We start from the raw sequence: 16,922 nt of genomic DNA on the forward strand, positions 1-16,922 counted from the left end.
TCTGCATAACCAGCCACCAATAGTCGATAGTGTCTGATAAGAATCGTCCCATTTCTTATATAAACATTGATTTCTACAACTGATTTCCGTTCTGGCCTATTGGCAACTGCGCCTGTGAAGTCCCAGCTCTGTGGTTGCCCATAGCGTCTGACTGGCGTCTAGTCATTCCCCTTCTAAGAGGAGAAAGGCTGCATGCCCACATCTGATAACGCAAATAGAAAAACTGTCCCCCACAATGCACCACTTTGCCTCCCACTTATAATTGTTTTGTGAGTGTGTCTGGTGTATGCGTGGTGCTTGAGGTCCAGATAGATTTTGGCTCCATTGTTTTTCATTAAGCTCATATTGAGCGTTAAGTCAGAGACCAAATTGAGAGTTCATACGCAGTGACCCCAGTGGTCCAGAGCCACTTTGAACTGACTCTATTTAACCATCATATTTTTTGGAGGGGTGGGAGGGGTATGTTTCCCCTAATTATTTTTAAGTTATTTTGATGGGCTTTTTATGCCTTTTATTGAGGTAGGACAGTAGAGGGACAACAGGAAAGCACTGAGGGGAGCGGGGTCAGCAAAGGACCTCAAGTCGGGAATCGAACTCGGGTCACCATGAGCGCCGTTGTGCTGTAGGTAGACGCATTAACCACGAGGCTGTTGGTGCCAACTCACTAATTACTTTACTTTTTCTTTTTTTTTTTTAATATGTGAAAGTAATCTTTTAAAATGATCATGTTAAAGCATCATATTAAAACAAGAACGAATAACACTGATTGTGTCATTGTATAATTTACACATTGACAATTGTAATTTGGTTATACAGTATCTGACATTAAGTAAATACATCTTGATGTCTGTTTGACATCAGTTAAGCTTTAAATATTTTTCACATGGCTCCCTAGACACGAGGATAAGATAAGAGCTGTTTAACTTGGACAGCTCCCTCTTTATGTCTGCAGGTCACCAGTCTTAAGCTGTGGCCATGGGTTCATTGTGAATCAGCCTGAATTTATTTCTATTTAATTATCTTTGCACAGACCTCAGGCTCATGGTTTCCACCCTTCCTTCTTTCATAGTTACTGAGCCATATAGTTACTATTGTACCAGGATAGTTAAGTAGAGAGAGTTATAGTAGATATAAAACAACAAATGACAACTGATCTAGTCCCAGCCTCAGTTTGTTAGTGGCATTAAACCATTGAAAATCTTCAGAGTTTTGTTAGAAGCACTTCAGAACTAGTCAACTAGATCAGAAGAATTGTATATTATATTATTTCTCTAAAATAGTTTATACTTTTCTACCTTTTCATCAGATCACAAAGCCTCTGGACCACATTCAAACCTTTGTCCCCCACATAAGAACCATGGCTCAATGGTAACTGCTAGAGTTTTGAGTGAAGTTGCTTTTCAGACTGTGTCTTTCAGTATGAATATTGTCCTTTATTGTGGAGGAGTGAGAAAAAGAGTTAGAGAAGATTGAGGAGAGTCTCAGCATACCAATCCTCTCTCGTGGTGATGACATGGGTGGCAGAACAACGGCGTGCTGGCATGACACAGGCTCACAGCCAACATCATTGGGCACAGGCAGAAGGCTTTTCACAAAACATGGAAGTAATGTGGAGGTATTCATACCCAAACACACATTTCAGAACTATTTAGGTTTTGTGGCTGCTCAGTGCTCCTCTCTCAGTTGTGCTAAGTTTATACTATGGAGACCACAAAAGTATGCCCTATGCAACATATTTAACTACAAAATATCATTTTATAAATCAATATTTTCCACAAAAGATGGATTGTACTCAAGCTTGAGGATCAATAGGGGTCCTTTTTTCCCACTTGTCTAACACACTTGACTTTATTCTTGTGCAGATATATACATACCCTAACAGAAATGTATATGGTCTGTGTTGCCTGTACACGAACATGCGTGCGCATATGATGAAATATGATCGCTAGGACTTGGCTTTTTCCAGACACTCCAAGAGTGTTTGGCCTTGTGGTCAGAGCAGATCTGAAAACATCAAATGCAGTGCCAAGGAGGAATGTGCGTCCATGTCTGCATGTGTTTCCGCATATGTACCTTAGGTCTGTGTATTCCCTCCACCCAGTCTCATACTCTGAGGTTGAATTAGCCAAGTCAAGTTTGTTTGAGCGTCCCCAACTCAAGCACCCGTGAGAAAATACAAGCCCTGTATTTTTGCAGGTGTAAAAAGTGTCCACTTCTTTAATTCTGGTAATGCCCATCTGTCGAAATAGTAGAGAGAGAGAGAAGAAAGACAGAGGTGTTTGACCGCATGTAGATGAAGTAGCTTATTCTGTACATGACCTTATGTCTAAAAACCACAACATGTTGTTCCTTTGAACGTGTTTGAATATTATTTCGCTTAAGAACGCTGCCATTAAGTTTTTGGAGGTTTAGGAATAAGTAGGTTTCACTGACGAAAAGAAGCAAAGGGGCCTGAGGGTAGTTGTTTTTCAGAATGTTCTGGTTCCCAGTGCTGGTATGATCTTACATCTTAAAGGTTTGGGTTATTGTATGTATATATTTGTGTGTTAGAAAGGATCAGTCACCACGGCTGCAGCCTCCTCTCTCTCCAGCCACAAAAAGCCCAAACGCCCCCTTCTCTCTTTCACTCCAAACACCGTTCCAGACATTTGGGTGGTCGGCGTAAGCTAAGCTTTGTTTTTCTTGCTATTCACACATTTTACAGTCCTTCAAGGGGAACTTTTCAAAGCTCCCACCACAACTTTGAGTCTGATGTTTAGTTTGCTTTGAATTGAAAATATGTATTTATTTTTCCCGCTGTTGGCTGGATGATGACAGCTGACGTGTGTTTTGCAGGACGTGTGACATTTTAATGAGTCTGCCATTTTGGACTGAGGTCCCAGCCTGGCATCTGTCCCTTTCCTTACTGAAAAAAATACATGCATGCCAAATAATGTGCATGTAGTTTGTTGTCCATCTCTATACCAAGGGAAACCCTCCACGACATAAGTCTTTGGGTTTTTTGCTTTTAACCACAAAAAGTGCTTCCATCATAGTTCCCTCATGAAGCAGAAAGACATGAGCCAAACTGCTGGGAAAATGTTGTAGCAAAACCACAAATGAACCTGAAAACTTCACATAATCTGTATCCAAAATGTCCACACACCCTCTCTGTTCCAAAATTTAGTGAGCTTCCTACCTAGATAGCATCATAGACTCAATCCTAATGCAGGCAGCAACATAACAATTACTTCCTAAGATAACGTATTTTGGCCAATATCTTAGGCGGCGTCATACGTTTACGTTTGTAGTATTGCAATTAGCTTAGCAACATGCTAACATCAAACTCTTTTGGAATCAATAGTGAAACTGCTTAGTGTGACGTGTGGAGATTGTTAATCAGTCACTTATTAGGTTCCACAATTCTTAAGAGGCTGCTGCCTAAGTAGCTCACTAGGTTTTGGAACACGACTTCAACAAATCATAAAGTTCCAGAATTTTCTAAAGGTGTCACTGAAAAGGCACACATCACACCTTGTTCTTGTTAAAACCTGACATTAACTTTTACAAATGAGTTTGAATTACTCAGTAAAACTCCAAAAACAAAAAAACAAGTAAGGACTTAGATGGGTTTAGGGTTCATTATAAGTTCTTATCTGTATTGAATTAGTTCTCTGATGCTCTCCATACAGTATTGTTTGCTGAAAAGCTTTGCTTAATGCCATTAGGCTGCATTGTCTTTAGCTCTAAGCTACTTTGCACTGACAATAGCCCTAAACCCAAGCCAAAGGAAAGGGAAGCTTCTCTTGCTATTGTGCCACTTTGCGCAAATTACCTAATTAGCAAACGCGCAAACCATTACTTTAAGTCAATTTGCATTGGATACACAGTACATTATGTGCGCTCTGTGAGGGTTTTGTGTGCATAGCTCTTGTAGTAGCAGCACTTTGAGCTAGTGCTTTGTTTGAAAGATTAGATAAAGGCTAAAGAACTTCATTTCCTACTACAAAGGCTTTTTGCACTGCATTTGGTATTTTTTAATGTTTTTCTAATAAAAATATCTAAAACAAGGAAAAGGTCCTTAAAACAAAATCAGTTGACTATTTTGTATAATATGTACTTGTATTAAAAGAATTAATCTTCAGTGAAGTTTATTTTTTCAACTCCACTGGCATTTTTATAAGAAAAACATGCCTATTGGTTAAAAAATACTGATTTTGCGGTGTTTTTCACTACATATTATGCTTTATGAATGCAAGTCATGTGAAACATCCCTGCCGTCTCAGGTAAGTGTGTATCATGACACGCCCCATGGGGTCTGTGTGTGTGTGTGTTTTTTGCGTAGTTATGCTGCCCTCGATGGTGTTGCATAAATCGACAGTGCAGCCGTACCAGCGTGGGTTCTACTGCGCGGACGACAGTATCCGCTACGCCTATAAAAGCAGCACTGTGCCTTCTTCTGTGCTGACAGCCGTGGGCCTCCTTCTGCCCATTGCCAGTGTAAGTGCCCCACAGAGGGGCCTCAGACAGGGGACATGGGGCCAGGCGAGTGGGGCGACTGCGTGGGAAATGAAGTCTTTTGAGAGAGTTATTATAGTTTATAACCTAGGAGAAACTGCTAGTGCATAGAGCCAATCACAGACAAACATTAACTATGTGTAGCCATTCACTTCTCTCAGAAGCCGAGCTACCATGTCAGACCCCACTCCCCTGCCTGGTATTTCCCATAATCCTCCACTGCCGTGTGCTGTGCTGTGCCGCTACCTGCGTGTGTCTTTCTGTGACTGACCTGAAATCTCTCTCTCTTTCTCTCTCTCTCTCCCTCCCCACTCTCTCTCTTTGTGTGCGTGTGTGTGTTTCGCTGTAGCTGGCCTGCCTTTCCTGATAATTGAAACTAGCACAATCAAGCCGTACCATCGCGGGTTTTACTGCAGTGACCAGTCCATCCAGTACCCGTATAAAAACGGGGACACCATAAGTGATGCCGTGCTCTGTGCCGCTGGCATTCTAATTGCCATCCTCTCTGTAAGTTCCTCTCTTGCATATATATATATATATATTCATATAAATATACCACTAATTCATATAAACATCTCATCTTCATCCCTCACACCCTATTAGACCATAGATATTAGTAAAATAGGCTAACTGTAGAAAGAAATGGTGACTTATAGTAGATAACTCTACCCATAATCCTTTGTAAATCTATTAACTAATCCTCCCCATCCCATCTTTTTATTTAAAATATTTGAATAACTCAACATCAAGAGGTTTATCATGGTCAGGGCTATCGCTGTCTCTCTTCTTCTTTCTGTCCCGATCTTAGTCTCTCTTTTCTGTTCCGTCTTCTTTTGTCTGCATGTATTTTGTGATATATTGCTCTTTTTGTGTTTTTACTTTTTTAAAAAGTAATTCTCAAAAACAGCAATGCCGAGTTACTGTATAAAATATTATAAATCAGTAATGTAATAATAGAAACATTTTGAAAAAGTGCATTATAGCATACTTTTAAAAAGAGTGCTTATGAAAATATATATTTATAAAATATGTAATGTTTTCCTGACAAATGCTCACAAGCATTTATTTAAATTAAAATTTTGTCATTTCTATTGTCATTAACTATCATGCATTTAAATATTTTTTGTAAATAGGCATTTCAAATGAAGTTGCAATGTAGTACATTTAAAATATATTTACTTGATACAGTTAAAATGAAAATCAAATCATTTACATGTTAATAAGTGCAGTTCTTTAAAGGTAAATATGCTAAATAAATAAATAAAATCTTAATGGTCCCAAAAAGTTTCTTATTTCACCCCAAAATCAAAAAAAACAAAAAAACAGAATCTGTTCTTGACAAATTTTGTGAAGTGTAGATAATTTAGTGAATTGAATTTGGGGGAAGCCTCGCACAATTTAATTTGAGTGCAGATAAATCTGGATAAGAGATCAAACCGCCCCACAGCTGCTGAGGTGTTAAATTAGTAGACATTCACTGCCTTTGTGACAGCTGCCAAAAGGTTAACCTCTTACAAATGAACCCAATCACCTGGAGGGCACATGTTCGACGAAGAACAAGAAAGAATGCAACATGAAACCAGATTACTTTTAGCTCTTGTGAAACTCCAAAACAATGTCTGAAAACAAAACTTTAACATGCCAGGCGATCCCCTTGTGGAATAAAGTGGTGGAGATGAGGGAAGTGGTCTTGCAGTAAAAGCCCCTGTAAACTGGCACGACACCAAACCATGACTCCGTGGAGATCCCATATGGAGACATGCGTGCCTCACTGTCTGGAGTAGACATGTTCCCATGCTCAGCAATTCTCCTGATTAAAATAAGGACTGTGTGTCCATATATATATTTATATATGTATGTGTGTCTGTGATTGTGTGTGTGTGTTGGCACCCCTCACACAGCTGTAGTTAATTAGCAGTGTCTCCAGTCCTAGTTTGGTTAGGCCTCAGGGAAAGCAGTCCCACTCTTCACTACCACCACAACAGCGTTCCCCTACAGTTTGAAGAGAAAAAAGAAAAAGGAGAGTGAGAGATAGTAAATATCTCATTAAGGCATGGTTTATGTACTTCATAACCCATGCCTCTTTGCTCAAATTTACGTCCTACTGGTTTCAAATGGTGCAGACCTCCGTTTTAAAATCCCATGCTCTAACTGCTCATATGAAAGCCATAACCTTTAGAAACATAATATGTTCCATATCATTAAAATATCACCAGCAATGGGCAGGCCATGCTCAGTCATAACTCAAGTCTCTCGTTTTCTCTCATTTCTTTCACTCATTTCTTCTTGCTTTTTTTGATTTAATGTGCTTTCCTAACTGGTACTTCATTTGCATGTTTGTCTAACTCCACCCTGCATGCCCATGACCTGACCACTGAAATCTTGCGATTATACAATGACACATTAATGTTTGTGGTATGACTTCACAAATTTACCATCACTTTATGATCTTAATGATATTGAGCTCTGTTCCAAAACCTAGTGAGCTGCCTCGCTTTCTAGTGCCTATATCAGCAGAAGCCTACATAGGCATCATAACCATCATTGAACCTGATAAGTGAGCGATTTGGAAAACTATGTAAGCAGCAGCGCCGAGCATCACACAAATTGGTTTGTGTGTTCGTTTTTGGCAAGTTGCTAAGCTAACAGCGTTAAAAAATAAAAAATTTCACAATTTTACTGATACTTTTCAGTATTAATGAAACGTTTATTCATAACTGATCTTTGCACAATGCAGTTTAATAGGCTTTTTCGCGATGTTGAATTTCGCTAGGTTTTGGAACAGAACCTGTATGTAATGTTATTGTCAGCTATGAGTAATTAATTTTTTCCATTGTAAATGAACCATTCTCTAGATTGTGATTGGCGAATGCTACAGGATCCATTACCTGAACCAGGGCTCCAAATCGTTTGTGGGAAATCCATATGTCTCCGCCCTTTACAGACAAGTGGGCGTGTTCATCTTTGGCTGCGCCGTCAGCCAATCATTTACAGACATCGCCAAGGTCTCGGTTGGACGGATGAGGCCACACTTCCTAGACATTTGTAAGCCTGACTACACTACCATCAACTGCTCTCTGGGATATATTACTCAATACACATGTTCTGGAGATGACAGCAAAGTACAAGAAGCCAGGTGAGATATTCAATCAACACTCACATGCACATGACCAAAATATTCAAAATAACTGTTTTCAACATTGAAAATATTAAAGGGATAGTTCTCCCAAAAAGGAAAATTCTGTCATTAATTGGTCACCCTCATCCAAACCCGCAAGACCTGTCACCTTCGTTCATCTTCAGAACACAAATTAAGATATTTTTGATGAAATTCGACAGCTTTTTGACCCTGCATAGACAGCAATGCAACTACCACGTTCAAGGCCCAGAAAGGTAGTACGGACATCGTTAAAATAGTCCATGTGAAATCAGTGTTTCAACATCAATCTTATGAATCTACGAGAATACTTTTTGTGCGCAAAGAAAACAAAAATAATTATCCGACTTTATTCAACAATTTCTTCTCTTCCGTGTCCGTCTTCTAAATATAAATATAATTAACATTAACATAATAAACAGAGATAGTGTATGTGTGTGTATATATATATATATATATATATATATATCTCATTTCTTTATTTTGTTCGATAGAAATTTAATTGATATGTTTTAATGCATTTAATAATTAAACACATTGTTGATTACAAGTTCTTTTTTTTCCTTACAGGAAATCCTTCTTTTCTGGACATGCTTCATTTTCGATGTACACCATGCTGTATCTGGCAGTAAGTACATACACTGTGTAGTGCTCTCACACTGTCACAGTTCTATTATTTTACTAAAGAGCTATTAATTCATGACTGTTATGTCTAGTATGAAACAGGGACCCTCTATCGCCCTTTCACCCTCCTCTGTGGGTCTCTGATATGTGGGTCACTCTTATTTTCCTTGTTCATCTCCCGGATGGACACACTTCAGCTGTTTTTATTTGTGTAGCTTCCCTTCTCTCTGAAGCTGTCCTTCATTTCTCCCTCATTCCTTATGCTTTATTTTTATTCTCTTTTTGAATGGGTAACGTACTTTTTTCACACTAATTATGCAGAATCCCCAATATAGCTTTACATACACACAAAGGCAGATTTCGCTCAGCCTCCTGGAGTCTCTCACTGTATGTAAAGCCTCTTTCAAAGGCTTCAAATTTTTTTCCCTTTCACACGCACGGCCCTCCAATCCTCCCTCCTTTTATTCAAATCCTTTCTTTCTGCATCTAAATCATCAGCATCTCCAAGGGCCCCTCCACCTTTCACTCTTTCAGATGGTAAGAGGTGGAGCCGCTCTGCTAATAGAGGTGGCCAGATGTTCATTCTCAGCGTTTTTAGAGATTTTTTTTGAGAAAGTTAGGAGGGTGATAGAGAATATGTGCTTTTGAGACCACAATCCTGTTCAAACTAATGCAGGTTTGGTTCTAATGCTCTCAAAACAGCCATTAAATTAATGTGTGACTTTGACTGCTGGGCCTGACGCCTGAAAAACACTGACCTGAACACTTCCTATACAAGAGGAAGCAGTATGTTAAGAACCAGACCGATTGCAGGTTCTTTTGAGTGTTTTGTGACTTAAAACAATCAGTTTTACACACAGACCTGCTGAATCTTAAACCATAGTCATTAGCCACAAGGCAGGAGAGATGTCAGCCAGTGTTCATGGAGAAAAGCAAGCATTGAGGAACATTTGCCTGGATTTGTCTCGGAGTGTCTCTGAGGGGCAAATTGTTCAGATTTTATCGGTAACCCTTGCCAGATTTCTCAAAGCTGAAGCCAAAGTGTAGTCAAAATCCATTATAAAATGTGAACATGTGAATAGACTATTATGTTAAGATACCGGTTGACTATCTAAGATTATTTTACCATCTGTTCTTGGCCTTCAAAGTAAAAACGAGAGGCCAAGAGAGAACGCTCTGAGATATCGAAGCACAAAGCATGATAAACAGAATTACAGACCTGAATAAATCTGAAAACCAAGTGGAGGAAAGTGCTGTCTGAGTAGAGCGATCGAGCGAAACAGTCTTATTGACTGGAGTGCTACCGGTCCCGGTCTCGCTCCCTGTAATTATCTCAGTCTAGCTGTCATGCTTCATGGGTCAGACGCTGAAGTCATAATGAGAGCTCACACCAGTCTTGTGATCCCCTTTTATTTGCACAAACGTAACCTAGGTCAAAAGTAGACAGCCTTTATTCTCACCAAATTTGCGAATGAATCATTCTGGCACAGTACCTCAAAACAGAACCCACACCTGTTTCGTCAGTGACACGTATTAATAAATTTTTCACTTTTTTTGATGTTCCTTGTAAAAATAATAGTGGTTACATAGAAACCAAGATGAATTCCCATGAAGTCTGCACAATTTTTTAAGGCGCTCTACCAAATTGAAAACAAATAGTAAAACTTTCACCAGTGACTTCTTTTCTTTTTGACTTCTTTTTCATCGTTAGGTCAATGTTTAATTATATTTTGAATTAAAATATTATTTATCATGAAACTTAACATTAAAAACATTCAGAAGCAATAACTGCTATAAGTGCACATTGTCATAATGTATGAGAAAATGCATAAAATTGTAGGTTTTTTTAAATATTTTTTTATAATTAATAATTTAAAATTATAATTGAATATTTTAACAATATTCATCAAAAAATATCACAAAAACATTAAGCAGCACAACTTATTTCAACACAAATTTCATTTTAAAATATATTTAAAAATTATAACATTTCACAATATTACTATAATTTTACTATATATATTTTGTCAAAAAAAGCCCCATATTCATGTTGAAGGGGTACTGTTTTTTTCCCAAATATATATATATATATATTCCCCATGGAGTTATTCCCCAGATATTGAGATCATAGTCAGGTTAAGATACCTAAATGTAATAAGTTGAGCTATAATAAGAACTCTGCCCCCTAGAGTGACTGCTAGTACTGTACATTTATGCGGTTGAATGGTGTATTCAAGCGTCTTAGTTGAACCACAGTATCCATGCAGCTCAACCTCATGTGCTTATTGAGTTGGAACAGCATATCAGTTTGTTCTGGAGAGCAAGTGTATGTGGGCATCTTGTGGGCAGCAAACTGGGTATTTCCTAGCCTCTCTATGACCTCCACACTCCATAGTCCAATGACTTCTGGTTTGGCTGCTGTGTCACTGCGCCTCTCAAACCGCATGGTGACACAAGATGCTCTAGTTAGCCGTAGTGACCAGAGAACAGGGGGTGAGTGATATGAGACCATGGGCAGAGTAGTAACAAGCACAAACCACTCACAGGCAAATCTTCTTCCTGCTTGTTTTCAGGCTTATTTCTCTGTATGTTGTGGTCATTAACATGTGGCGAGGCTGCATTGGCTTTGCAGTAATGTTTTTGGTCCTGAGGTCAGGATAGAAAAGGCTTAAGTGGTGAAGTTTCACTGTTTTCTACCAGAACTGGCAAGATTCAAGTGCAAATACACTTCAGAATGACCCACAAAACCATGCACAGTGCCATGAAAAAGACCAGCCTTTCCTTTCAAAATATTGCAAAATAAGTATAGTTTTCCTCACACTCACCTTTTTTGTTAAGATGACATGATTTATTATACCACATCTCTCTTGCTTTTTCTTTTTCCCTTACCAAGTTGGACTGAACATGCCATTTTGTGGCTGCTTATGACCTGAAGAAGGCTTAAAGGAAGAGTTCATTCATATTATTGCAAACCTGTATGGCTTTCTTTTACAGAACACAAAAGGAAAAAAGCTTGATGATTGTACTGGTCACTCTTTTCCATGCAATGAATTGGAACTGAATCTTTAAATCTTAAAAAGGATGCAAAAGCAGGTAAAACGTATCAAATGGGGTCCATATGACTGACACTATATTCCAAGTCTTTTGAAGTAATACAATAAATTTCAGTTGGGAATTAAAGTTGGTTTTGGCTTATAAAAAAAAAAAAAACTTGACTTCTGGCTTAGTTCTCTTGATATGCTCATGAGAGTTTATGTGAAAAGTAGCATTGTTCAATTCATGAATGCATATTTTTACAGCCTGCTCTTTTTAATGAATCTTAATTCACAAAATATCTGAATGATTCATTCACGAACATGGCTGATTTGGTATGAATACATAAAGGCATAGTTCACCCAAAAATGAACTCACCCTTATGTCGTTCCAACATTACAGTATAAGTCTTTAGTTTAGCTTTGAAATAAAAATAAAGATTTTTTTAGTGAAATCTAATAGATTTATTTTCCTCCAGTGAAGTCCATTCTACCATAACTGACACTTTAAAAAATTTAAAGACATAAGTTTATATTAATCGAGTGGTTTAATTGAAGTCCTTTGAAGATGATCACTTTATATGATGAACAGATTCAATTATTCACATATAAAAATTCAATGCACATACATAGAGCAGATCAAATGTGGCAAATCATATATGGTTTGTTTTGGAGTGTGACACAATCATGTTTGAGCCACCAAAAGAATCAGTGAGGTTTGTTCTCACATTATATGCATCTTATAACTTGCACAAGGCATATTAACCACTTTCATGACTCTTTGGTAGTGCATTTGAATCCTTTTTTTAAACTTTTGAAAAGAATGACTAGCACAGTCTTCAGAATTTTTCTATCCATAACAACATGAGTGTGAGTAAATTTTTGAACACTAATCCTTCAATAGCCCACCAGGATCTTTTCCATTGTCCCATTTGATACCTCAATGTCAGATCTTATGGTACCACCCAAATCGCCTGCAGGGAGGAACTGGATGGAGACTGTCAGCGGGACAGAGTGTTATCTGCACAAGAGTGTGTTACTTCTCATAAGGGCACAGGGCGTGTGTATGTGTTTGTGTTTTGAGTTCGCATGTCGCTGGAGAATCTTAAGACCACACCGTCTGCCACCACCTCACAAAGCACAGAGATGAGAGAGCCATATACACCCCACAACGTCTGTGGCATGTTTGGCTTATCTGAGCTCTGATAGCAAGATGCTAAGAGGCAGATTTGATGGACTGTATCTGAGCCCTGAGGGTCCTTATGTTCTTATCAGCTCTTGGATGCCTACGTGTGGAGAGGACCCCACTCTTGCCCTGAGGAACAGAGCCACTTTAAGAGTTTGGAGAAGTCACAGAACTCATCTCTACATCTCCAGACTCAGACATGCTGGCTTACAGCTAAAGAGATCAGCGTCAGCAGGACTCCCTGTGTGTCGGACGTCACCCTTCCATGACCTCTAACAGTCCAAAATATACCAGCACTCTCTTTGCCGTTTTAGTGTAGAAAAGATTTAGGAGTGCCACAAGTCCTTATACAAAAAAAAGTAGAAAATGCTTTTGAGAACTTAGAAAAATGCAGAATTCATTGTTCTACCACTCCTGCATGTGTAAATGAGCTTATTGCAGATGTTATCCAGAGGACCTGGTTGTCTTGTTTGTCTTATGGCCACTTTTTGATTTTTAGAGTGAAATGACAGCATTCCACTCATTGTGCTGCATTACGCAACATTCAAAGTTGGTGCGAAAGAGCGCATGAGAATGTCACTGCTCTCTCAATTCTCTACTTTTGGAGAACCAATCTGCTATTTCCTCTATTTTCTGTTATTTATTAGGTTGGAAGGTTGGAAAACGCTGGAAGCCTTCATGAATAATTCGAACAGTAAACATAATTATTTTGTTCTCAGTTTGTCATCTGTGACGTGAGAGAAAAATCTTAAAAGGCAATAGCAAAACAAAAACATAAAAAAAGAGGAAGGGAAAACCTCAGGGATTACTCATTCAGTTTTTCATTTTAACAATCCTAATTTATTGATTCACTTTTTGCATTCAGAACTAAGCAAACAGACCTCTGTCTCCATAAACCACAGATCTGCGGTTGAAGAACATTCCATTGCATTCACATGGCCCGATTAAAGATATTATTGACACGTTTGTTTGTAAGTTCTCCGCAGGAACTTTTTTTTTTTTTTCGTTATAGGAATGCCAAGTGTATGAAAGTCTGTGGTTGAAATAGCTACAGATGCTTGGTTAAAAATTCTCTCTTTACTGCCAACATTGAGGCCAAGCTGGACCAAAATGAACATGAGTATGAATTTATTTATTTATATTTTGCCTCAGATGAACTTTAGCCATATAATCAAGCAAGTATCTCCATTTCAGTCAGTCATCTGTGACATCTAACTCTTCTCTTTAGCCAGCTGTAAACCCAACAGCTCGTATACAGTAGCGTGAGAGGAAGAAACAATTTCTGATTCAGGCAAAAATGGCTGAAGGTTTTGTTTCAGCATCTTTTAAAGACTTCCTGCTTTGGGCCACAATGTAAATTGAAATAATGAGACAGCAGGCCATATGTTGATTTCAATCGGTTTGAGGCAGAAATGCACAGATGCACATAAACACCCTTAGATGCTTATCACTCTACCTTCCTTCCGTTCTGAAGGAATGTTTTTTGAGATAAGATCAATTGAAAATGATTGAGGAGGCCTCTATTTATCTTCAGTCTTTAAGCATATTTGGCGCACGTAGCAGTAGTGCTAATCTTCTGCCTAGTTAAATACTCCAGAAATCCAAACGGCATTACCTGACGGCAGAAAACTCCTCAAAATCGAATTTGCGAAGACTCGAACAGCTGTCAGTCTTGTGCAGGCACACCCATCCTCACATCATCTGAGAATTTCATCCAGTAAGGAAGCTCCAACTCCCAAACATCCTTAGGGAGGGATTCCTTCCTCTCTACGCACACAATGCCTTCGGAGCAAGGAGAGAGCTGTTCGGGAAAACAGACATGACCTTGTACACACCTTCGTTTGGAGCTCAAAGCTCAAGATGGTTATTGTTTGTTTTGTCTAACAGATCGTCTGAGTTTGTGCATGAGTGTTTATCAGTTAGTGTCTATGTGTAAGGGTGTGTTCTGTTGTCTGCTGTGGTTTCAAACTTAATGGAAGTTTTCCTTCTCGGGTGGTGATGGATGATTAAGAGAGGGTGATGAGTACAGGGTCCTTAACTGACCCAGTTTGAAGGGTTTCAGGACTGATGGGCCGCCGGAGCGTCGTCAACAGTTTGTCCTCCTGACCCCCATCCTCCCCCTGTCTTTGTAACCCTCAATCATTTGTTTTCTTACCCTAACGAGTCTTCCTGTTCCCAGAAAGCGAACACTACAAGGGGTCCTTGGATTTAGGTGGCTAGAGAAAGAGACCTTTTTTTTTTCTTTTTTTTTTCAGTCCTGTCCGGCGCTACTTTGTTTTTCACACTCAGCTCCAACCCCCACATTCTCTCCCACATATTTTTATCTCCACCTTCCTTTTGATTTCTATCTAATTTCTCTAACCCTTACCTGTTATGTAATAAAAACATAAGTTGTACAAATGTTCCCATTGGTTAAATTGCTTTCCATCTCTGTTTCTTTAGTTCTACCTGCAGTCTCGGTTCACGTGGCGAGGAGCCCGTCTGCTGAGGCCACTCCTGCAGTTCACCTTGCTAATGATGGCCTTCTACACCGGGCTATCACGTGTTTCTGATCACAAGCACCACCCCACTGATGTTTTAGCTGGCTTTGCCCAAGGAGCCCTGGTGGCCTACTGCATAGTAAGTACATCTTTGTATTTCTATCCATTTCATATTTCTTTAAATATAGTTTAGTATCTTTAAGGAGTCAAGAGGCCATTGTGGAGTCAATCTTGAATTAGTTTTTATCGGTTGGAATGTAAACTAATCTGTAAATTTCATACTTTACAACATTTAATAACCATTGGCCTTGATCTGGTTGTCATCACAGCATCTGGATTTTTTTTTTTTTTTTTTTTTAATATTGGTTAACAAACACTTTTACACAGTGTCAACACCAGAAAAACTAATTAAACATTCCTTTCATAAATATGCTGGCAATTAACAACCCAACAAGTTTGACAATATAGCGTATGTTTTCCCAATTCCCACTCTTCACTTTAAAACATGAAAATGTTGTTCTTTTTCTGTTTGTTATAGTCCATGAGTATGTTTGAGATCGACTAGAGGCAGATTTATCAGATAACTTGTCAAAAGAACCATTAAAAACAGACTTTATCTCGTGTCTTTTGAGTGAAGTGAAGACAGAAGGCCATCCGGAGTTTGAGGTCGGAAGGGGATCTGAATATCTGGAACCAGACCACAACATTCTCCAGACCCCACCCTCTCTCTTTTTCACCCCTCTCCACAAAATTACTCATCTATCAGAATGAAGCATAATCTTTTTCTTGCTAATGCAGAGCATATTGCCTCAATTGCACCATTACCAACTCTCAGATGAAAAGAGGAGGGGGGAGGGTTGTGGAAAAAGGAATTTTACACTTCATAATTGTGGAACATGTCACTTTTGTTGGTGCCAGACTTTCCCTGCAGTAAGCAAAGCTTCACTTAGTTGGATTGTGTTTGGGAAAATTGAGTCGAGGGGAACTGAATGTACAAAGAGGGAGAGAATTTTCTCTTTAGGAGAAATGACAATGTTAATTATTCATTTGAGAAACAGATTTTAATCTGTTTATCTTGGTCGTAAGGGGGTGGTGCAAAGATTTGAAGCCCATTAGTTAAGGGGGAGACCAAGACATCTTCCCCCAGATATCACCCCATCTACAACATCTGAAAGACAAATATCTAAGTTGTTAGTGTTGAAATTGGGATATTGAGTTGTAATGTTTCTCAACATTACAATTCCCAGAATGTCCTAGCAGTGTCTTTCTTCACTCTAATTAGCTTTGACAGCGCCACACTTTTTATGGTACACAGATGTTCTACTGGTATCATGAACCTTCAAAACATTTAATCTCCAATCCTTGAATTTGCTGAACCTGTGTGGTTTAGTTTTCAGTTGGCTCTTGTCTTTATTTATTGGCATTTTGATTTTCCCAAGAGCAGTTTAAACTTTCGCCAACCCTTTAATAACCTCATTAAGAAGGACATTTTTAGCGAAACAGTTTTGTTTTACTCAAATTATCCATCCATTTCTAATGGTCTTGATGTTTTTGAGCCCCTCAGGTTCATGGTGTAGGAACTGCTCTTTGACACCTGAAGAATTTGCTCCCCAGTGTGAAAAACCAGAAAATAGCTGATCAGTACAAATAAGAGAGAGCAGAAATGAGATCCTTTTCACTACAGATCAAGGCACCCATGTACTTGTTTTTAACGAGCCTACATTTGGAATCTGTTCTGCTCCCCATCTGTGAACGCTTTAGAGGTCCAATTAAAGTATCTCTAATGACCAAAGCTCAGATGGAGCCTATAGAGGTAATGCAAGGTACCAGTCTTTAAAAGAAAAGTTATGTCCCCATACATCAGGCATTGGTTTTGAACCATAGGCAGCAGTGCAACTTATCCAAACTTCTCAGCAAGTAGTCTAAGCAAGTTTGAAGGTGCAGCA

General features: G+C 38.8%; 1 protein-coding gene across 3 annotated transcripts in view; it reads left to right on the top strand.

The window, feature by feature from the left end:
- plpp3 (phospholipid phosphatase 3) overlaps nt 1–16,922 on the top strand; it is a 39,250-nt gene that overhangs the window by 14,164 nt on the left and 8,164 nt on the right. For 2 of the 3 annotated variants that reach the window (XM_058756113.1, XM_058756114.1), the window contains exons 2-5: nt 4,325–4,479; nt 7,353–7,633; nt 8,225–8,282; nt 14,939–15,115. In XM_058756113.1, coding sequence (XP_058612096.1) covers nt 4,325–4,479; nt 7,353–7,633; nt 8,225–8,282; nt 14,939–15,115 — 671 coding nt within the window. Of the gene's footprint in view, nt 1–4,324; nt 4,480–4,846; nt 5,005–7,352; nt 7,634–8,224; nt 8,283–14,938; nt 15,116–16,922 lie in introns of all 3 variants that reach the window. The other variant, XM_058756111.1, reaches the window with a different exon arrangement.

Source organism: Onychostoma macrolepis, chromosome 20 (assembly GCF_012432095.1).
Source record: "Onychostoma macrolepis isolate SWU-2019 chromosome 20, ASM1243209v1, whole genome shotgun sequence".
Taxonomy (NCBI): domain Eukaryota; kingdom Metazoa; phylum Chordata; class Actinopteri; order Cypriniformes; family Cyprinidae; genus Onychostoma; species Onychostoma macrolepis.